This window comes from Monodon monoceros, unplaced genomic scaffold (genome assembly GCF_005190385.1).
Source record: "Monodon monoceros isolate NGI ecotype Baffin Bay Population unplaced genomic scaffold, NGI_Narwhal_1 Super_Scaffold_18, whole genome shotgun sequence".
NCBI lineage: Eukaryota > Metazoa > Chordata > Mammalia > Artiodactyla > Monodontidae > Monodon > Monodon monoceros.
The window spans coordinates 127,648,230-127,672,814 of NW_021703774.1; the positions used below are offsets into that span (position 1 = coordinate 127,648,230).

The window sequence follows — 24,585 nt, forward strand, 5'->3', positions numbered from 1 at the left end:
TTTACTGACTGAGTTTACTGGCTATCAGAACTTTAAATGAAATCTGTGTTCAAAACAAAGTCTGAAACCTCTATTCTAAATCTAATGATGTAGTTTTGTTGCTGTCTTTCCAGTAAAAGATTAGCACAACTTTTGGCTGGTCCTTGGCTGAAGCTGATTTTTTTATTATTAATAGACAAGATAAATCCATCAGCCTATTTCTCAATTTTCATGAATGCATGCATTCATTCATACATATTGTTGAATACTTTTTATATGCATATTATTCTAATAATTTCTGATCCTAACCATTTATTCTCAGTCATGGGGATGATTGTATTGTAAGATCTGTCTTGTCTGTGCAATATTCTGAGTATTTTCAATATAACGCAATGTAAAGGAAGTTTCTCCCTCCTCTCACCTCAACTTTGTCCAGGTGTAATTTTGTCTCATCCCCAAATATGCTGTGAAAATAACAGAATGCTATCCTGTAATTCTAAGCTTGTATATAGTCCTTGTAAGAGAACACTTACAGTCAGTTCTGATTTGTTTGAAGATATGGTGCTCTCATTTGATGTGTTTGTTGTAGAATCCTGTGACTACTGCAGGTGTATAGGAACAACAAATTGCAGTACTTTAGACGAGGGAGCTGCAGTGTATAAAATCAGGCATACCACTGGCTTCTTGTTGTACCTGTACTGCTTTCGCATTCTACGAAAATCAGTACCATACTTAACTTGTCCAGATTTCATCTAGGGTAAAGGAAAATTTTAGATTACTGACTATTTTTTGAATTCAATAAACTATCTTCACCAGGAAATGCCAAACCTGATTTCTCTCATCAGGCATACCAAAGCAATCTATCTGCCCACCCTCTTTCAGTTTTGCATGTAACTCTAAACCTAACAAATAGGCTTCCTGAAGGGAAAAAATCAATGACTTTAAATGATACACAATTTTATGTCTTTATAAGTCACCTTTTCACACTGAAACATGGAAGCTTCATAAAATAAGTTAATACTTGCTTTCAAAGCAACAATATTATTTGCCTTCATTATAAATAAACAGAATTCATTTGAGACAATGATTTTTCAAATGAAAGGATTAAAATAATCCCATTAAAACCAAAACAAAGGCATTTTATGTTCTTACATCTTTATTAAAGTACTTATTTTATAAACCTGGCTCAATAATAACTCATACTTTTATATCACATATTTGCCTTTAAGCAATACATAACACACTTAAGGCAGATTTACCTTATAGATGGCCTCAGCTTCTAAACACCACTGCACTGATTTATACAAATAGCAAAAATCACATGGGGAGCATCTACTGATACCTTTCCTGGTACTTACCTTTAGATTTTAAAACTGCATAATAAGTAGAGTTTCCATAAAATTTCATTTTTGAGATAGGAAACAAAAAATTTTGCCTTTATCTGTTAGATTGGATGTAGTTATTATTAATAACATAAACTTTAAATCTGTAGGGAAAACCAATACTTAACCTTCACTGCTCAGACAAGGCTCAACAGCAAGTAAAATGAGGTGCCACTGTAAAATCATATTGCTAAGTATTACCTTAACTCAAAATTCTGCTTATGTAATTGTATCATATCACAGCTAAAAATTACTATTTAATATATCAAGATACATCCAAAAGCATCTTTTGGTTGCATTAATATCAGGAGGCTTAGGCAGCACTGAAGATTCATTCTCTGCTCTTCTGGTCATTAGTATAATCTGAAGCTTTTGAAACTATTTGGTGATCCTATTTTGGGGCCCAATATCACAAAACCTTCAGGAGAATACTGGACCCAGGTGGAAGAATTTGAAGACTGGAAGACTTGCAGTTAAGGTAGAGTTATCATTAGCAGATCTTAGGGAAACAGGAATGCAGCCAGAATCACTTGATATTTATTAGAAATCAAGATTCACTGAATCATTTCTCTTTCAAAAAAATATCTTTAAAACTTGTATATTTTCAAATGTTCTTTTTTTAAAGAACGTATAAAATTAAGGTATTTGTGAAAATAAACCAGTTTCAAGTATACTTGTTTCTCTTCATTTTGCTTCCTTCAAAGGATTTCTTCTCATCAAGCACAAATGTGCTAATCTTTACAGCAAGACAAACTCTTCTGTGCTAAATCTTTTTAATCTTTTCTTTTCATCCTCTGAGAAAAGGTCTTCTTCATTGGTTGTAGTAGATGTAAAATCATAGTCTCTGGAATGACCATTTACAAAAGTAAATAAGGGATATTTCTCCTTAGAAGAAATTTTCAGCATCTGTAACAGAAAGAACAGAAGAATCCCTTATTGGATGCAATAGTACACAGTAGGACCACATGATGAAATCTAATGTTTTAGCCCTGAATCTCTCTTGTTAGCTTCTCTCATTTACATTTAGCCAGTGCTACTGCTTTACTGTTCTGGCTAAAAGACAGAAGTTGATCAGCATTGTAGAGTTTATTTATCGCTAAATACCTACTTCCCCACTAGGATTAGACCATCAGAAATTAACTATATTATCATTCCTACCCAAAACCCCCAAAAGTAAAGTCTTTTGGTCACATTTGTTTGAAGGCTTACTAGTGAGTTAAGATTTATCTTCTATTGGTGGTAATAGACAATAAAACAAAATGGTATCACTGATTATGGTAAAATACTGTGAATGACTGTTTAGTACCATAACACAGAAAAAAAAATTAAACTAAGTCAAAAGGTCCATTCTAATCTCACTTCTACAACTTAACTTTGATGTGATCTTTGACAAATCACTCTACCTGAGTATCACCTATAAAACTGGGAAAAAGTTATTGAATCTCCTTATCTCAGAGAAATGTTAGGATGACCAAAAGCAATAAAAAGTTATTTTTTAAAATCAAGTTTGGTCTTTTCAAAGATTTCTATATTAAAAAAATATATTTCTGCAATAATCTAGTTAAGATGAAAAACAGTATTCTTATACACAGTAACAATCCACACTTTACATATTACCTTCTAAAGTTACATTACACAATTTAGAAGTAAAATAAGTAATACCTGGAATTTTGTGAGAACACCAACAACCTTTATATAACCTCTGTCAATTTGGGATTCGTTGACAAGCCAACAACCCATTCTAAACCATTTAAATATTTCTGTTAAACAAAGTCTATTAAAAAATTAAAACAATTTTCATTTTAAGGTGAATAAAAATTTTTGAGTGAAGGATGTTTTTATAGAAATAAACATTTCTATAGGTAACCAGGACTTATAAGAAGGATTCTGAAAAGTTTATGTGAGTTACAAAGAATGCTGAAAAAATATCGATAGTACTTATACATCATTAATCATGATCAATTAAATATAATTTAAGGATAATTTTAGCAGTAAAAACTAAATTCTCCCAAATGTTGATATTCAACTGAAGGCTCATCAAATTCTTATATATTACATTTATAGATTCTCTTGGCTAAAATAAATATGTAGCCCTAGGATACAGATACAATGTTAAATTTAAAATATTTCAATGAGACAGTTAATATGAAATCCATTTTCTAATTGAGTGGAAGTGAACCATTTAAAAACAATCAAGTACTTAAAAAACCAGATGTGATGAAATATGATTGATCATATAATTCATATTGTGCTCCTACTTTTTACACTTCTCAAATTCATTTAACTTACATTCTAAAAATAAAAAAGGTAGAGAGAAGGGCAAAAATGTGGAAATGAAAAGTAAGAGACAGTGGGGGCTGGCATCTGATCAATCATCTTTCACCTCGAGCCAATGGGTGGAATACAGTCCAAAATTGTTACCATTTTATATTCATTTAACATCACTTATAAAAGTCCAGTATCTAACAAGCAGGTATCACTGTATCATTTTCAACTTAACACGCAAAGCTAACATTATCATGTCTTCATCCTTTCTTTCAAAATCAAGACGCCTTTCAAATGCTTTTCAAAGCTCTAAGCACCATATCAAGAATTTTTTAGACTTTTTTTTTTAAGAATAACCATTGATTTGAACTTCTATTAGAAGGGAAAAGTTTAGTTTTCTTTTTTATACTACAAAATAGGATGCACTGTCAAAACATTAAGGTCCCTCCATAATGGATAATATAAAATCTACACAAAGAAAATTCCAAATTAGGTTATCTATATGACTTGGGGTATTATATCAATTGAGATATTATACAAAATAAAGATAATGAAAGACATTTAATAACTTGGGGAAATATTTAATATTTTGTTGTATTTCCGTCTAGACTTTTTAAAGTACATGTTTAAAATTACTTTAACAAAACTGAGATTAAATTTTATATATAGTGTTTATCCTGTTTTTCCTTTAACATTACATAATAAATACTGGACTACAATCCTGCAGCCTGTGGAATGAAAACCACATTCACAGAAAGATAGACAAAATGAAAAGCAGAGGACTATGTATCAGAGGAGGGAATAAGATAAAACCCCAGAAAAACAACTAAGTGAAGTGGATAGAGGTAACCTTCCAGAAAAAGAATTCAGAATAATGATAGTGAACATGGTCCTAGACCTTGGAAAAAGAATGGAGGCAAAGACTGAGAAGATGCAAGAAATGTTTAACAAAGATCTAGAAGAATTAAAGAACAAACAAACAGAGATGAACAACACAACATCTGAAATCAAAAATACACTAGACAGAATCAATAGCAGAATAACTGAGGTAGAAGAACGGATAAGTGACCTGGAAGACAGAATGGTGGAATTCACTGCCACAGAACAGAATAAAGAAAAAAGAATGAAAAGAAATGAAGACAGCCTAAGAGACCTCTGGGACAACATTAAATGCACTAACATTCACATTATAGGGGTCCCAGAAGAAGAGACAGAGAAAGGACCAGAGAAAATATTTGAAGAGATTATAGTCAAAAACTTCCCTAACATGAGAAAGGAAACAGCCAGCAAGCCCAGGAAGCGCTGAGAGTCCCAGGCAGGATAAACCCAAGGAGAAACACGCCAAGACACATAGTAATCAAATTGACAAAAATTAAACACAAAGAGAATTATTGAAAGCAGCAAGGGAAAAATGACAAATAACATACAAGGGAACTCCCATAAGGTTAACAGCTGATTTCTCAGCAGAAACTCTACAAGCCAGAAGGGAGTGGCATGATATATTTAAAGAGAGGGAAGAGCCTACAACCAAGATTATTCTACCCAGCAAGGATCTCATTCAGATTCGATGGAGAAACCAAAAGCTTTACAGACAAGCAAAAGCAAAGAGAATTCAGCACCACCAAACCAGCTCTACAACAAATGCTAAAGGAGCTTCTCTAACTGGGAAACACAAGAGAAGAAAAGGACCTACAAAAACAAACCCAAAACAATTAAGAAAATGGTAATAGGAACATACATGTCGATAATTACCTTAAATATGAATGGATTAAATGCTCCAACCAAAAGACACAGGCTTCCTGAATAGATACAAATACAAGACGCATATATATATGCTGTTTATAGGAGACCCACTGCAGACCTAGGGACACATACAGACTGAAAGTAAAGTGATGAAAAAATTTTCCATGCAAATAGAAATCAAAAGAAAGCTGGAGTAGCAATACTCATATAAGACAAAATAGACTTTAAAATAAAGAATGTTATAAGAGACAAGTAAGGATACTACATAATGACCAAGGGATCAATCCAAGAACATATAACAATTATAAATATATATGCACCCAACATAGGAGCACCTCAATACATAAGGCAAATGCTAACAGCTATAAAAGAGGAAATTGACAGTAACACAGTAATAGCGGGGTAACCTAACACCTCACTTACACCAGTGCACAGATCATCCAGACAGAAAACAAATAAGAAAACACAAGCTTTAAATGACACAACAGACCACACAATTTAACTTTTATAGGACATTCCATCTGAAAACAGCAGATTACGCTTTCGTCTCAAGTGCGCACAGAACATTCTCCAGGATAGATCACATCTTGGGTCACAAATCAAGCCTTGGTAAATTTAAGAAAATTGAAATCTATCAAGCATCTTTTCCGACCACAATGCTATGAGAATAGAAATAAATTACAGGGAAGAAAACATAAAAAAACACAAACACATGGAGGCTAAACAATACATTACTAAATAACCAAGAGATCACTGAAGAAATCAAAGAGGAAATCAGAAAGTACCTAGAGACAAATGACAATGAAAACACAACGATCCAAAACCTATGGGATGCAGCAAAGGAAGTTCTAAGAGGGAAGTTTATAGCAATAAAATCCTACCTCAAGAAACAAGAAAAATTCCAAATAAACAATCTAAACTTACACCTAAAGGAACTAGAGAGAGAAGAACAAACAAAACCCAAAGTCAGCAGAAGGAAAGAAATCATAAAGATCAGAGCAGAAATAAATGAAATAGAAACAAAGAAAACAATAGGAAAGATCAATAAAACTAAAAGCCGGTCCTTTGAGAAGATAAACAAAATTGATAAACCTTTAGCCAGACTCATCAAGAAGAAGAGGGAAAGGACTCAAATCAATAAAATTAGAAATGAAAAAGGAGAAGTTACAATGGACCCCAAAGAAATACAAAGCATCTTAAGAGACTACTACAAGCAACTCTATGCCAATAAAATGGACAACCTGGAAGAAATGGACAAATTTTTAGAAAAGCACAACCTTACCAGACTGAACCAGGAAGAAATAGAAAATATAAACAGGCCAATCAGAAGCAATGAAATTGAAACTGTGATTAAAAATGTTCCAACAGGGCTTCTCTGGTGGCGCAGTGGTTGAGAGTCTGCCTGCCGGTGCAGGGGACACGGGTTCGTGCCCCGGTCCGGGAAGATCCCACATGCCGCGGAGCGGCTGGGCCCATGAGCCATGGCCGCTGAGCCTGCGCGTCCGGAGCCTGTGCTCCACAACGGGAGAGGCCACAACAGTGAGAGGCCCGTGTACCGCAAAAAAAAAAAAAAAAAAAGTTCCAACAAACAAAGCCCAGGACCAGATGGCTTCACAGGCGAATTCTATCAAACATTTAGAGGAGAGCTAACACCTATGGTTCTCAAACTCTTCCAAAATATAGCAGAGGGAGGAACACCCCCAAACTCATTCTACGAGGCCACCACCACCCTGATAACAAAACCAGACAAAAATGTTACCAAAGAAGAAAACTATAGGCAAATATCACTGATGAATATAGATGCAAAAATCCTCAACAAAATACTAGCAAACAGAATCCAACAGCACATTAAAAGGATCATACACCATGATAGTGGGATTTATCCCAGGGATGTAAGGATTCTTCAATATATGCAAATCAATCAATGTGATATAGCTGATTCACTTTGTGATACAGCAGAAACTAACACAACATTGTAAAGCAATTATACTCCAATAGAAATGTTAAAAAAAATCAATGTGATACACCAATATTAATAAACTGAAGAATAAAAACCAAATGATCATCTCAATAAATGCAGAAAAAGCTTTTCACAAAATTCAACACCTATTTATGATTAAAAACTCTCCAGGGAGTGGGCACAGACGGACCCTACCTCAACATAATAAAGTCCATATATTAAAAACCCACAGCAAACACCATTCGCAATGGTGAAAAACTGAAAGCATTTCCTCTAAGATCAGAAAAAAGAAAAGGATGTCCACTCTCGCCACTATTATTCAGCACAGCTTTGGAAGTCCTAGCCATGGCAATCAGAGAAGCAAAAGAAATAAAAGGAATACAAATTGGAAAAGAAGAAGTAAAAGAGTCATTGTTTGCAGATGACATGATACTATACATAGAGAATCCTAAGATGTCACCAGAAAACTACTAGCGTTAATCAATGAATTTGGTAAAGTAGCAGAATACAAAATTAATGCACAGAAATCTCTGGCATGCCTATACACTAATGACGAAAAATCTGAAAGTGAAATTAAGAAAACACTCCCATTTACCACTGCAACAAAATGAATAAAATATCTAGGAATAAACCTACCTAAGGAGACAAAAGACCTGTATGCAGAAAATCATAAGATACTGATGAAAGAAATTAAAGATGGTACAAAGAGATGGAGAGATATACCATGTTCTTGGATTGGAAGAATCAACATTGTGAAAATGACTATACTAACCAAAGCAATCTACAGATTCAATGCAATCCCCATCAAACTACCACTGGCATTTTTCACAGAACTAGAACAAAAAATTTCACAATTTGTATGAAAACACAAAAAACCCCATATAACCAAAGCAATCTTGAGAAAGAAAAACGGAGCTGGAGGAATCAGGCTCCCTGACTTCAGACTATACTACAAAGCTACAGTAATCAAGACAGTATGGTACTGGCACAAAAACAGAAAGATAGATCAATGGAACAGGATAGAAAGCACAGAGACAGACCCACGCACATATGGTCACCTTATCTTTGATAAAGGAGGCAAGAATATAAAATGGAGAAGAGACAGCCACTTCAATAAGCGGTGCTGGGAAAACTAGACAGCTACATGTAAAAGAATGAAATTAGAACACTCCCTAACACCATACACAAAAATAAACTCAAAATGGATTAAAGACCTAAATGTAAGGCCAGACACTATCAAACTCTTAGAGGAAAACATAGGCAGAACACTCTATGACATAAATCACAGCAAGATCCTTTTTGACCCACCTCCTAGAGAAATGGAAATAAAAACAAAAATAAACAAATGGGACCTAATGAAACTTAAAGGCTTTTGCACAGCAAAGGACACCATAAACAAGACAAAAAGACAACCCTCAGAATGCGAGAAAATATTTGCAAATGAAGCAACTGACAAAGGATTAATCTCCAAAATTTACAAGCAGCTCATGCAGCTCAATATCAAAAAAACAAACAACCCAATCCAAAAATGGGCAGAAGACCTAAATAGACATTACTCCAAAGAAGATATACAGATTGCCAACAAACACATGAAAGAATGCTCAACATCATTAATCGTTAGAGAAATGCAAATCAAAACTACAATGAGATATCATCTCACACCGGTCAGAATGGCCATCATCAAAAAATCTACAAACAATAAATGCTGGAGAGGGTGTGGAGAAAAAGGAACCCTCTGGCACTGTTGGTGGCAATGTAAATTGATACAGCCACTATGGAAAGCAGTATGGAGGTTCCTTAAAAAACTAAAAATAGAACTACCATACGACCCAGCAATCCCACTACTGGGCATATACCCTGAGAAAACCATAATTCAAAAAGAGTCATGCACCACAATGTTCCTTGCAGCTCTACTTACAATAGCCAGGACATGGAAGCAACCTAAGTGTCCATCAACAGATGAATGGATAAAGAAGATGTGGCACATATATACAATGGAATATTACTCAGCCATAAAAGGAAACGAAATTGAGTTATCTGTAGTGAGGTGGATGGACCTAGAGTCTGTCATATAGAGTGAAATAAGTCAGAAAGAGAAAAACAAATACTGTATGCTAACATATATATGGAATAATAAAAAAAAAAAGGTCATGAAGAACTAGGGGCAAGACAGGAATAAAGACACAGACCTACTGGAGAATGGACTTGAGGATACGAGGCGGGGCAAGGGTAAGGTGAGACAAAGTGAAAGAGTGGCATGGACATATATACACTACCAAATGTAAAACAGATAGCTAGTGGGAGGCAGCCACATAGCACAGGGAGATCAGCTCAGTGCTTTGTGAGCACCTAGAAGGGTGGGATAGGGAGGGTGGGAGGGAGGGAGACACAAGAGGGAAGAGATATGGGGATATATGTATATGTATAACTGATTCACTTTGTTATAAAGCAGAAACTAACACACCACTGTAAAGCAATTATACTCCAATAAAGATGCTTAAATAAATTAATTAATTAAATAAATAAAATTAAAAAGTCACAGGGATGTATTCTACACCATGGGGAATATAGTCTATAATATTGTAATTACTCTGTATGGTGACAGATGGTAACTGGACTTGTCATGGTGATCACTTCATAATGTTTAAAAATATTGAATCACCATGTTGTACAACTGAAACTAGTCTAATATTGTATGTCAATTATAATTCAATATAAAAAAGAAAAAACACAATTATTAAAAAAAGAAAGAAAAAAGATTAGAAGGAAATGAATTGTAGTGCTAATCTAAAATGGCAGCATCCTAGGTGAAAGACCTATACACTGAAAACTATAAAACTCTGATAAAGCAAACTGAAGATGATTTAAAGAAATGGAAAGATAGCTCATGCTCTTGGATTGAAAGAATTAATATTGTTAAAAGGCTGTACTACTCACAGCAATCTACAGATTTAATGCAATCCCTATCAAATTATCCAAGACATTTTTCACAGAACTAGAGGAAATAATACTAAAATTTATATGCAACCACAAAAGACCCAGAGTTGCCAAAGCACTCCTGAGGGAAAAGAACAAAGCTGGAGGCAAAACCCTCCCAGACTTCAGACAATACTACAAAGCTACAGTAATCAAAACAGCATGGTATTGGCACAGAAACAGACACATAGATAGATGGAACAGAATAGAGAGCCCAGAAGTAAACCCACACACCTACTGTCAATTAATCTATAACAAAGGAAGCAAGAATATACAATGGAGAAAAGATAATCTCTTCAGCAAGTGGTGCTGGGAAAGCTGGAGAGCCTCACATAAATCAGTGAAATTAGAACACTCCCTCAAATCATATATACAAAACAAAATCAAAATGTCTTAAAGACCTAAATACAGGACATGACACCATAAAACTCCTAGAAGAGAACATAGACAAAACATTCTTCGACATAAATCATAGCAATATTTTCTTAGATCAGTCTCCCAAGACAAAAGAAATAAAAGCAAAAGTAAACAAATGGGACCTAAACAAACTTATAAGCTTTTGCACAGCAAAGGAAACCATCAACAAAATTAAAAGACAACCTACAGAATGGGAGAAAATATTTGCAAACGATGCACCTGACAAGGGGTTAATATCTAAAATGTACAAACAGCTCATACTACTCAATATCAAATAAAACAAACAACCCAATCAAAAACTGGGGAGAAAACCTAAATAGCTGTTTCTTTAAAGAAGACATGCCGATTGGCCAACAGGTATATGAAAAGATGTTCAACATCTCTACCTCAATAAATAAATAAACAAACAACAAGGTCCTACTGTACAGCACAGGGAACTATATTCAATATCCTGTGAGAAACCATAATGGAAAAGAACACAAAAAAGTATATATATGTACAACTGAGAATATACATGTATAAAAGAATATATATACATATATATGTACAACTGTACAGCAGACATTAATGTAACATTGTAAATCAACTATACTTCAAAAAATTCAATAAATACATGTTTTAAAATGTAGTATACTGTAGTGCTCCCTTTGGCAGCACACATACTAAAACTGGAACGATACAGAGAAGATTAGCATGGCCCCTGCTCAAGGATGACACGCAAATTTGTGAAGCATTCCATATTTTTCTTATTCAACAGAGTTCTGGAAGTTATAGCCACAGCAATCAGAGAAGAAAAGGAAATAAAAGGAATCCAAATTGGAAAAGAAGTAAAGCTGTCACTGTTTGCAGATGACATGATACTATACATAGAGAATCCTAAAGATGCTACCAGAAAACTGCTAGAGCTAATCAATGAATTTGGTAAAGTAGCAGGATACAAAATTAATGCACAGAAATCTCTGGCATGCCTATACACTAATGATGAAAAATCTGAAAGTGAAATCAAGAAAAGACCCCCATTTACCACTGCAACAAAAAGAATAAAATATCTAGGAATAAACCTACCTAAGGAGACAAAAGACCTGTATGCAGAAAATTATAAGACACTGATGAAAGAAATTAAAGATGATACAAAGAGATGGAGAGATATACCATGTTCTTGGATTGGAAGAATCAACATTGTGAAAATGACTATACTACCCAAAGCAATCTACAGATTCAATGCAATCCCTATCAAACTATCACTGGCATTTTTCACAGAACTAGAACAAAAAATTTCACAATTTGTATGAAAACACAAAAGACCCCGAATAGCCAAAGCAATCTTGAGAACGAAAAACGGAGCTGGAGGAATCAGGCTCCCTGACTTCAGACTATACTACAAAGCTACAGTAATCAAGACAGTATGGTACTGGCACAAAAACAGAAAGATAGATCAATGGAACAGGATAGAAAGCACAGAGATAAACCCACGCACATATGGTCACCTTATCTTTGATAAAGGAGGCAGGAGTGTACAGTGGAGAAAGGACAGCCTCTTCAATAAGTGGTGCTGGGAAAACTGGACAGCTACATGTAAAAGTATGAGATTAGATCACTCCCTAACACCATACACAAAAATAAGCTCAAAATGGATTAAAGACCTAAATGCAAGGCCAGACACTATCAAACTCTTAGAGGAAAACATAGGCAGAACACTCTATGACATAAATCACAGCAAGATCCTTTTTGACCCACCTCCTAGAGAAATGGAAATAAAAACAAAAATAAACAAATGGGACCTAATGAAACTTCAAAGCTTTTGCACAGCAAAGGAAACCATAAACAAGACAAAAAGACAACCCTCAGAATGCAAGAAAATATTTGCAAATGAAGCAACTGACGAAGGATTAATCTCCAAAATTTACAAGCAGCTCATGCAGCTCAATATCAAAAAAACAAACAACCCAATCCAAAAATGGGCAGAAGACCTAAATAGACATTTCCCCAAAGAAGATATACAGACTGCCAACAAACACATGAAAGAATGCTCAACATCAGTAATCATTAGAGAAATGCAAATCAAAACTACAATGAGATATCATCTCACACCAGTCAGAATGGCCATCATCAAAAAATCTAGAAACAATAAATGCTGGAGAGGGTGTGGAGAAAAGGGAACCCTCTTGCACTGCTGGTGGGAATGTGAATTGATACAGCCACTATGGAGAACAGTATGGAGGTTCCTTAAAAAACTACAAATAGAACTACCATATGACCCAGCAATCCCACTACTGGGCATATACCCTGAGAAAACCATAATTCAAAAAGAGTCATGTCTAAAATGTTCATTGCAGCTCTATTTACAATAGCTCGGAGATGGAAACAACCTAAGTGTCCATCATCGGATGAATGGATAAAAAAGATGTGGCACATATATACAATGGAATATTACTCAGCCATAAAAAGAAACGAAATTGAGCTATTTGTAATGAGGTGGATAGATCTAGAGTCTGTCATACAGAGTGAAGTCAGAAAGAGAAAGACAAATACCATATCCTAACACATATATATGGAATTTAAGAAAAAAAAATGTCATGAAGAACCTAGGGGTAAGACAGGAATAAAGACACAGACCTACTAGAGAATGGACTTGAGGATATGGGGAGGGGGAAGGGTAAGCTGTGACAAAGCGAGAGAGAGGCATGGACATATATACACTACCAAACGTAAGGTAGATAACTAATGGGAAGCAACTGCATAGCACAGGGAGATCAGCTCGGTGCTTTGTGACGGCCTGGAGGGGTGGGATAGGGAGGGTGGGAGGGAGGGAGACGCAAGAGGGAGGAGATATGGGAACATATGTATATGTATGACTGATTCACTTTGTTGTAAAGCAGAAACTAACACACCATTGTAAAGCAATTATACTCCAATAAAGATGAAAACAAAAATGTAGTATACTGTAAAATGTACTACTATTTAGCAGTTTAAATGAATAAGCTAGACCAACATGAATAGATATAATCTCCAAGTCACTATCAAATGAAAAAGCAAATTGCAAAGGGATACATAACATTTTTATATGAATATATAATTGATGACAAGTTTAAGAACATACAAAAAAAAACAGTGTACGTTGTTTACAGTTACATCAAGTATACTAATTTACACTAATTTAGGATAGTGGCTACCACTGGGAAGGAAATAAGGGAATAAGATTGGGGAAGGGTAATACACTTCGATTATATACGTGGGGTATTTTTTTCTCCCTTAAGCTTAGAGGTAGCACATGGCTATTTATTATTCTATCCTCTATATTTCCGTATGCTTGAAATTTTAAAAAACTAATTTAATAAAATGAACATATTGCAAAGTACAAACTTCTTCAGTCTGGCATTCAATACTCTCCACAATATTATTCCAACCTCCTTTTCTAGCCTCATCCTTCACTATTTCCTATAGCAGTGTTTCCCAAGCCTTGGACATTTATATACCTCCTTCCTTATTTTCACTATATATGCCATCTCTATTACAATTAATGAATAATTTTCTTTTCATAATTTTAACCCCAGTAGCCTTGTACAGGTCAATGATAAGTAGGAAACCACATGTTTAATAAGCCAGCTATTCTTTTCTAATATGAATATACATATATAAGTATCAATATTTGTCCCAGGGTCACTTAAAACATCAAGTATCACACTTTAGGTTGCACTGTCTTATACTAGTGGTTCTCAAATTTGGTGTACAAGATTACTTGTGAAGTTTGTTAGAAATGGAGGCTCCCAGGCCATACCTCTAGGGATTCTGATTCGTGCAATCAGAAGACAAAAAATCGTGCCCTATATGTATCCATGGCACCTAACAAATTGGACTATTTGCCATTCTCTAGAGAAGCTCTACATTTTTCTTTTCCAATACTTTTCCTCTTGTTATCTCCTCTGCTTGACGTACCCTCCCCCTTCTCCCTTAGCCAACAGAAATTAAGCCTACACTTTAGGGCTCATATTAAATATCACCATCACAATAAAGAACTTTGACTTGGATGCGACATCGCTCTCATTTTAACACTCCTCCTTACCCTATCAATTTATTTCTATTTCTGTATGAATGCTTATCATATTCAATGTAATACATGTCTACTTGTCTTATTCCGCCTCCTGAACTATAAATGCTACTTGAGGGCAAAGCCTTGGCCATTTTGTGTTTTCAACATGACAGTTATTCAGATACTTGCTGGACTGAGCTCTGCTAAACACTGAATTAATTTAACAATTTTTATTAACATTTTAAAACTCATGTGGCATAAGCATTAGAATATTCATTCATATAGCATTACAAATTAAACATGAGAATCTAGACTACCTGGCCTCAATTTCAAAATGAGAAAACTAAAAATATATCCTATATAGAAACAAATAATTTAAGATGTTTTAATTTTCAAAGAACAAAATAACAGTTTAACTAAAAATGCTGAATTCAGTTTTTAAGAAGGAAAATTGCTTAACTTACAATCTTCCAAGCAAAAGTAAATGATCAAGTTATTAACTGACAAAGTGAGGTTTTGATACTGCTACCAAAAAGCTATTAACTTAAGAACAACAGTATAATTAAAGCAAAGTTAATTGACTCTGGCAAAATTCTCAGTACTTCCATATTATATTTCAACATGGTTTCTCATTGCTTTAATACTGCATATTACTTAGATGCATCAATAGCAATAACTTCTAAGTAGTTTTCCAGTGTAAAAACTATTAGTATAAAACCACGAAACTATCTGTTTTTAATCAGAAAATATCAACATGCAACTCATTTATGAATATTGTTTTTCTCAATTTGGTAACAGTAATTTGGGCTTTTTTCTGTTCCAGAGGTAGACTACATCACTGCTCTAAATATACTTATTTCAACCTAGATAAAAAATAAACTAATGGAAACATAAATGGGACTTTTTAATGGAAAATGTTCATCAACATCAATCTATATTACCATATATCTGTATTTGTATATTTTAGCACATACATGATACTCCATAAAGCCAGAGAATTGTCAAACTAAAATATACAAATGTATATACTAATTTCAAGCAATAAAAGAGGGGAAAATGGAGAAAACATATTTTCTTATGTTCACTTGGCCTTTCAGGTTGAAAAGAAGAATGAAAAGATGACAACTGTGAGAAATGAGGAATAAGAAAAGGTTCTCACATATCTCATTTTCTCCTCTCCTCATTCATTCTTCTGTCATGTTCCTGTTAAATTTCCTCTTTTACATGGCAGGTCAAGTAAACTAAGCCTAACTTAAATGAAACTTTTTATTTTTTTTCATTGTATTTTTACACTATAAAACTAAAATTTCAACCCACTATGTCTATTTTCCTGAATAAAATTAATCAGAAGTAAAGCAGTAATAAGGTATACATATTACAACTGAGCTCAAGTTAAGAATTCCCAAAAATGATTCTAGTTTTAGTTTTACTTACAATAAAAAATGATAACCTATAATATTGATACTAATAAAGAGAGCCATCCAATTAGGCTTACTTCCTAAATAAGTAATTTTTTTACTTTCTAAAGTACTATATATAGACAGAGTTTATGGCCCTATAAATGTTTTAGCAGTACTCAAGGGCCAGAAAAATGCAGAAGTTTAAAGGTAATAAGAGGAGTTAAATAAACCTATTTCCAAGATCCTATAAGTAGAATAGATCAAATTAAACAAGTTTATTGGAAGGTAACAATACAGCTCATTTGATAAAACAGTTCTGAGAAATCCAAAAACACCATTTCTCTTTACAAAAATCAAAACACTTGGACTAACAAGAAATAATGCACAATTTGGCTTGATCAAATACTTCATTAATTTTTTTTCTACCCCCTAAGGTATTGCCCTTTTAAAATCCTCTTCAAATAAAATATAACCTAATTGCTTGCACATGGCTAGTTTGCAGAGATTTTTATTTCAACAGTGCCACCTAGTGGAGCAATCAATACTTTCAATTGGTCACTAAGTGATTTCATCATCCTCAAAAGCTAGGAATCCCCAAATAGTTGTATTTTCTGGTTCAAAATATTCTTAATAATATTAACATTCAAGGGGAAATTTTATAAACGAATCATAATCTATATATTTTTATCTTCTGATAGGCTACCTCTAATAAAAATTAGGTCATTTACAAATATTATTATAATATTTAAAATAAAAGTACCTTAGTGATTTCTTCAGAAGCTCGTTTGAAGTCCTGAACATTTCGACAGTAAAATCCTATTGTACAGCTAGGATCCATTTTTCGAAATGACATCTTTTTGGGAGAAGGGCAGTGGAATGTCTGTAATTTTAAAAGTTCTTTAGGATTAATTTAGTTTTATTTGATGGACTTAAGTATACAAAAATATTACTTAATTTAAAATTTGCTATCTAGCTTTCCTCCAAACTACAAACATGCTTTCAAATGGTGTTTTATTCTCTCCTCTGAAGATGATCCCTCCCAATCTCCAAAGCTGTAAAATGTAAGCGCCAACATTGTGTATATTCAATTCACCAGATCTCCACCTTATGCAACATTAGTGCCATTCTGCAAAAGAAAGGAAGTGTGTCAAAGTGGTGTGCATTTCTAACACTTGCAGAAGGGAAGAAAAATGTGTCTCTGAAAAAGACACGAATAAGCTAGTACAAGGTTTAGAATCAAGTTAGCTATTTCTAAGAAAGTGTAATTAAGTCTGTTTGGTTAGAGATTTTTTAAGTGTTTATAAACCTTTGAATAAGAATACGAAGACTTTGTAAACAAATACGCTGGTTCATGAAAATGTTCCATAATGATATAAAAAGAGATCAACATGAGAGTTTTAGCAATTGACATAATTAGCACATAATTACACATTCTCCCAACCCATTCTTCTACTGAGCTTTACCTCAAGTTCTTGTTCAGTCCCACACAGGATACAGGTGAAAACTGTTCTATTATGGTCCTTGCCCTTCTCCTTACCAGTCCTCCTGTCCCTTAGTTCACTTTTCTCAAGTGGTCACAGTGCTAAAGATATAAATGAGCTAAGGAGACTGCTCTAGACTCTCTACTCTTGTCAATAGGCTGTGGCTACTAGTAGAGTCTGGTATCTTTAGAGAAAGCAAAAGGAGGAAAAGGGCAGAATATAAAGCTAATCATTCCAATGGTTTTTTGTCTTCACCACTACACTCTGGTACTTTGTTCAAAAGATTTTTTTTTGAACTGCGTGAATGCTCAGACACTTGTCCTTAAAAATTATTGATGCTACCAAATCTTTTTTTGTATGTATAAAAAAAAGTTTATGTTAAAAAGGAGGGCCAGGGCTTCCCTGGTGGCACAGTGTTTGCGAGTCCGCCTGCCGATGCAGGGGACGTGGGTTTGTGCCCCGGTCTGGGAAGATCCCACATGCCGCGGAGCGGCTGGGCCCGTGAGCCATGACCGCTGAGCCTGCGCGTCCGGAGCCTGTGCTCCGCCACGGGAGAGGCCACAACAGTGAGAGGCCCATGTACCGCAAAAAAAAAAAAAAGAAGGGCCATAAAAAATATATATATATTCATATTTGCGTAAAGATATCAAAAATTAACAAGTTTAAGGAGAGGAAGAAAACTGGGCAGATGGGAGACAGGTATGGGAAATTCTTCATTGCACATTTTATATTTCTGAATTAAAGAAGCAGCTCAAGAAATAATCTAGGCTGGATATGAACCCATAAACTTAAAATTTCCCTACATTTAATGCCTGAAACTAAGGGATTTCAACTTGAAACTATCTATTAAAACACAGAAAAATATAGGCTTTCACAGTTGTGTTCATGGTGAATCAGTCAAAATCACTCTTTTCTCTCCCTTTACATACATCCTAGTTATCCAATTAATATCCCATATTATCATCAGAGGATATGCAAAATGAATACATTCCAAGCTGCTTTTTTTTCCCTTACGGATAGTTCAGTCACATACTAGATTCAAATCCAACATCATGCTAGTAAGCATAGACCAAACAAATGTGTTTTCAAAACTATGACTTCTATGAAATGCTTAGCTAACACTTACTTTACAGTGAGATCCAACCTAGCTAAACTGGAACGTCCAGTGTTCTAATCAACACACGTATTGTCTTAGTTGGACTTTTTCTAACATTGTTTTACCTGTTTTATTTATAAAGAGATATTAAAAACAGATCTGGAAAGGCATAGAAGAGCTAGGTAAACTTGTTAGTTAACAATATACAGGAGTATTACTGTTTAAGGCTCAGACAGTTCCAGGTCACAGTTACAATAAAGTTATTCTACATACAAGGTATCTAACAATAGTCATTTGCCCAACTCCTTCCAAAGCCAATAATAAGGAATGTTTATTTAGTTTTTGCTACTTGGAGATAAGAAAGAAGAACCAAAAGTTTGTACGGTCAAACAAAGTATTTTTTTAAACTGTCTACATGGGTGCCCTAAATTATATTAAAGCATTGATTCAAGTTTTCATGTAAGAACCACTGAGACTAAACCGGAATAGGCTTAGTGCTATTTCACTGTATTGCCTCAATCATCAGAGATAATAATGACAAACACTAGTTAATCATAGTTGTTTTGATACCTACAAAGAACTTTGAAATTATTCACCAAAACACAGATATAAATCTCTGATGACTGAAAAGTGAAATTGTTATTGGGTGTTCCTACATGAGTACTAGGACTCATATTACAGAGAGGCATTTTATACCATTTAAATTATAATCTTTTGTTCACCCAAGAAGATTCTGACACAAACCAACATTAATTTATAATTCAGAATCATTTCTGTTTACTGTAAAACAAGTTAGACTTTAAAATATTTTCCCAAGTGGCATTACATAGCTATGTTCACTTTGTGATAATTATCTGAGCTATGCACTTAGATTTCTTTTTTAATTTTTAAAATTCTGATGACTGCTAAGAGTAGCAGCTTCTACTTCACAAACACATTTTAGCAAGTATCACTAGATACACTTCTGTAATAATAAAATATATTTCTGAAAAAACTGGCCAGAGTGAGTCAATTCCCATTTATTTCATTTTTCAACACACTGTTTATTCACTGCCTAAACAAACAGTTAGATATCAGGCACCTACTAAATGCTAGGCCTGTTCTAGGCTTATTATATGGAATAGTGGATTCTATTACCTAAACATACAAATAATACTGAAACAAATACTTTTAGGTGTAGCTGTGTTATTCTGGTGATTTAGATAAAGCTTCCTAAGATAACTAATTAGAGAATACATCCTTACTAAAAAGCACCTCCTATGAACTGCAGCTCACATGTGTAATTCATAAAGCGTACATCTTTCACCGATGAATTCACTCATCTATCTACATAATCACATCAAATCATTCTAATAGCTTTAATGCCACTATTCTCTGAACTTACTAGGATATATTAAAATAGTCACCACTCTATAAACCTCCTAAAACCTGAAACTTGGAATTGGGGGCCCAGGAATCAGAAGAGACTAACATATCTATAATAAGGTTTTTCTTACCTTATTAATAGAATATTAATATTAAGGTAATACAATATTACCTTAATAATAGAATAGATTCAGTATTTGTAAAGAGATAGAATCAGTCATTCTGAAAGTATATCATAAATAGCATGAAGCAATAGTCTCTGGTTTAAGAAATTTTAACTTATTAAATATATACACACACATACATGCATGTATACACACACACACTTCATAAATATGTATAAGAAAATGTATATCCACTAGTCCTCTCATCCCAACAACTGACACTCTGCCCTGTCCTAACCACTAACAATGTGAACCCACAGTTCAACAGACCCTCACTGCTGAAGCTCATCTTAAACCCACTTTCTTGGTGTCCCAATATATAAGAAATAAATGCTTCTGTGCATTCAAGAAGTTACCTAATTTCACCAAATTTTACTTTACAAAGTCTCTTAAAATCAATTCTTCTTTTCCATTCTCACTTTCACCCCACTTCAAGCTTTTACTGAAGTGCTGAAGTGTTGCAACAGTCTCCCAATAATGAGCTGCGACCTTCCTAATATTGACTGTGTAGACATAACCAGGATATTCGCTGACCTGGCATCTTTGTAGAGTCTCTCAAAATATCAGAAGAATAGTCTCTTTCTACTGGTCAAAATAACCAACACTAATAATCTTTTAATTTGCCTATTTTAGATAATCCTAGAATACTGTGAACTAGTTTCCATCTGAATCTCAAGTATTTACTTTTTTAAGGAGTCAGTTTGACACAGACACACTGGAAATGTAACTTAGACATAGGAATCAGTGCCACAAGACCACAACGCAGCAGCAAAAGAATTACAGTGTGGTTCACGTAGCACAATTCTATGTGCCTCCTCCCACAGTATCCATCAGCCAACTAGAAATATTTATTAAAGCTTACATGCAAAATATTATGAAGGAAGGAAGTAGAAAGCAAAGCTGATTCTGGCCTCAAGACGCTTGTACTTTAGTTGAGGTAACAGTCTACAAAAAATGCTAGGCTGTTTTATAATGTATCTTTTAAAACCAGTTTTTAATCTTGTGGTTTATCCATTTTCATAATCTACCCCCTAAATACTTATTAGGTATTAATATTAGCTAGCAAGCTATTACTAAAACAAAGTACTAAACCACATTTCCATCTTGTCAAGCCCTTGAGAATTAGTGATCCATGCCACTCAAGTGATTATTTTAAAAGCCTGTAAAAGCATCACCTGGGAAAACAAGAACCAAAACCATGTAATAATAACATGTCTCACTTATGCACTCTCAAAATTTTCTGAATTAAAATGCTGTACATGGGGCTTCCCTGGTGGTGCAGTGGTTGAGAGTCCGCCTGCCGATGCAGGGGACACGGGTTCGTGCCCCGGTCTGGGAAGATCCCACATGCCGCGGAGCGGCTGGGCCCGTGAGCCATGGCCGCTGAGCCTGCGTGTCTAGAGCCTGTGCTCCGCAACGGGAGAGGCCACAACAGTGACGGGCTCGCGTACCGCCAAAAAAAAAAAAAAAAAGGTGCTGCACATGTATAATTGATTCACTTTGCTGTATACCTGAAACTAACACAACATTGTAAACCAACTATAATGCAATAAAAATTTTTTTCTAAATGCTGGATCAGAAAATGATTAACATAAATGAAAAGAAGACTAAGAAATCAAAGCTAAAACAAATATTAGAAACCCAATTAATACTCGTGAAAACTTAACTAGAGGCTAAGACTTAATTACTATAATTAAAGCAAAATAATTTTGCAGGCTCCTTCAATCACTTTGTCACTCTAACCCAATTCCATCATCTTCTTTATTTTTCTTTTTTTCTCCCTTTTTTTTTAAACATACCTAACATTTTAAATTCTTCAGTACTATTCATCTGTATACGTACAAAGTTACTTGGAGGCTTGATAATTTATTTTGGTAGGGCTAGGGTATCTAACAAGTTAGAGACAAAGATAAATGAAGAAGAAAGTGTATTGTAAATTAAAATTCAGCAACGAATTATTTAACCTTTGACTGTTGTATGTATTATGGTTTTATAAATTAGTAAAATATTTATTATTAACTTGTAACTGTGATACCATAAAAGCGTAGCTGCCTAGCACATCTCTAAATAATTAGAATTTGCTTCATATGGTAAGAAAACAGTACCAGCTCTTTATCCACAGTACCTCAAGAGGGAAATCCTTTATGCTGACATCTACAAAAGATTGGCAGTAATGAGGATCCATGTAAATCAAACTGTCATCTACAAGGACAAAACAGAAGACAAGTAATTCAAAAAACACCTTATTATTACACTGCTTACAATCCAATTTCTATGTAGAATAGCTGAAAAAAATCTGGGAGTAACAGCTTGCCAGACTGATATTCATTGACTGAAACATAGGTTTGCACAGGACAGATTAACTTTTGCATAATCAAATATGCTTGTATAAGCAGAATTTTTATAAAGTGATGAGACTGTCATTTAATTTTTGGTGATAAAATTACTTTCACAAACACACAATTGTATTCTACAGCTTGCATATGAAAAATGTATTGCACTACTTTATCCTGACAGGAAGAACATATTGCTTGTCATTTTATCATCAACTAGCACCACTAAAACTGGTAAAAGGTAAATATATAAATAGCAACTGCCAGAATGTGGCAGCAATGTCTTCTAAAGTTTAGTAAAACCAATAAATTATGCCTTGTTTATGCAATAACAGAAATTAAATATACATTTTACAGAATCCAATTATGTTGTGGACCAAATGGCAAATGAACGGCTATGGTAGGACTGATGAATTTATAAGGTACTCATTTTGCTCCGTTAATCATCCTGTTTCTAGATGATCCTATATTAACTTTCCAACTTTTAAAAGAAAACAGAGAAGAAATATATTTTACTAAATCACTAACCTTGAAATCCAGCAAAGTAATATGACTGTTTAGGTTTGCCACCAACAATACCCACACAATATTCAAGGCTTAAAATACCCTGCCAAAATAAATTAATTCAGATTTAGAGTCAAGAGACAAATGATAATTATTCAAAACAACCAAATTTGTATTACTAATAGTAGCAGTAGTTCCCAAATTTTTCACCACCAGTTTTATTTTTATTACATTTTCCCCATGTTCTGAAATCCTTTTGTCCACCAATCTTCCATTTTCTTTAAACCATTCAACAACATTAAACAATTATTATGTGCCAGTTATAGAGATAAACAACATTAACCATGGAAAGGCAATAAAAATGCCTGCCAAAGTAAAAACATTTGGCCTTTCAGTTAGCTGGTGCAGCCTTGCTGTGATCAATGTAGTATTTTCATCAGGCTTTTTGAAATGCTATAAATAATTATTGGACATTGTCACTGTTTTCACTGAAACCTGAGTCTTAGAATCACAAACTAAAAACCATTTTTAATCAATGGCATTCATGACAAAATTTTTACGGTACTTCATTGGGAATAAATATAGAGACTAATGAAAACAATTTAATCCAAGGAAAATAATAATTATTACTGTATTTAAACTCAGTTTATTTTACTAATCATAAAATATCAGTGGTACCTCAATAAATTGTTTAATATTTCCCTCAGCATCTATTCTAAGCAGAACTCTATTTAAGCTCGGCCAAGTAATTCTATACTTTAAAAAAAAACATGTCCATGGAGTGGAGTCAATTAAAAACATGTCCAGGGCTTCCCTGGTGGCTCAGTGGTTGGGGGTCCGCCTGCCGATGCAGGGGGCGCGGGTTCGTGCCCTAGTCTGGGAGGATACCGCGTGCCGCGTAGCGGCTAGGCCCATGGGCCGTGGCCGCTGGGCCTGCGCGTCCGGAGCCTGTGCTCCGCAGCGGGAGAGGCCGCAGCTGTGAGAGGCCCACGTACCGCAAAAAAAAAAAAAAAAAAAAAAAGTCCAGTGGAATCAATCAATATCCTATCAATAGTTTCTACATTAATTTTAGCATATATTATGTTAGAAAACACTAGTAATGATAAAGTATATGTTATAAAACCCCAAAATATTAAACAATAAACTTTCCTTCTCTTAAGTGAGAGGATGTTTCAAAATCTAGAAGATACAAAAATACTGTATGAACAAATGTTTTTTTCCTTTAACAAGTAAACAAACCACAGTTTTGTTTAAACTTAATTATTTTCTTAAAAATAATATGTGGTGGTTATTGAAAAAACACACACAGAAATTTCCCAAAACCCCAACACTCATCATTATTAACATTTAGGAGAATACCTTCTTGACATCTGTCTATATTACATATATTCACATATAGATTTATAAATACAATGTTATATATATGGCACCATACAACATATGCTATTGTAACTTTTGTCATTCATTATCTCATAAACATCTTTTCCTAT

At 34.3% G+C, this 24,585-nt stretch overlaps 1 protein-coding gene and 1 non-coding gene across 3 annotated transcripts in view; one reads left to right on the forward strand and one right to left on the reverse strand.

Annotated features, from left to right (window-relative positions):
* Positions 1-1,117: 1,117 nt before the first annotated feature.
* ATG4C (autophagy related 4C cysteine peptidase) overlaps positions 1,118-24,585 on the reverse strand; it is an 89,422-nt gene continuing 65,954 nt past the window's right edge. For both annotated transcript variants that reach the window (XM_029230129.1, XM_029230130.1), the window contains exons 8-11: positions 23,120-23,198; positions 22,384-22,460; positions 16,913-17,032; positions 1,118-2,267 (exon numbers count right to left, since the gene is read on the reverse strand). In XM_029230129.1, the coding sequence (XP_029085962.1) occupies positions 2,100-2,267; positions 16,913-17,032; positions 22,384-22,460; positions 23,120-23,198 (444 nt within the window). In that variant the 3' untranslated portion in view covers positions 1,118-2,099. The remainder of the gene's footprint in view (positions 2,268-16,912; positions 17,033-22,383; positions 22,461-23,119; positions 23,199-24,585) is intronic.
* LOC114900202 lies at positions 11,361-11,467 on the forward strand. The gene has a single exon (XR_003794805.1). It is a non-coding gene; the product is annotated as a U6 spliceosomal RNA (small nuclear RNA).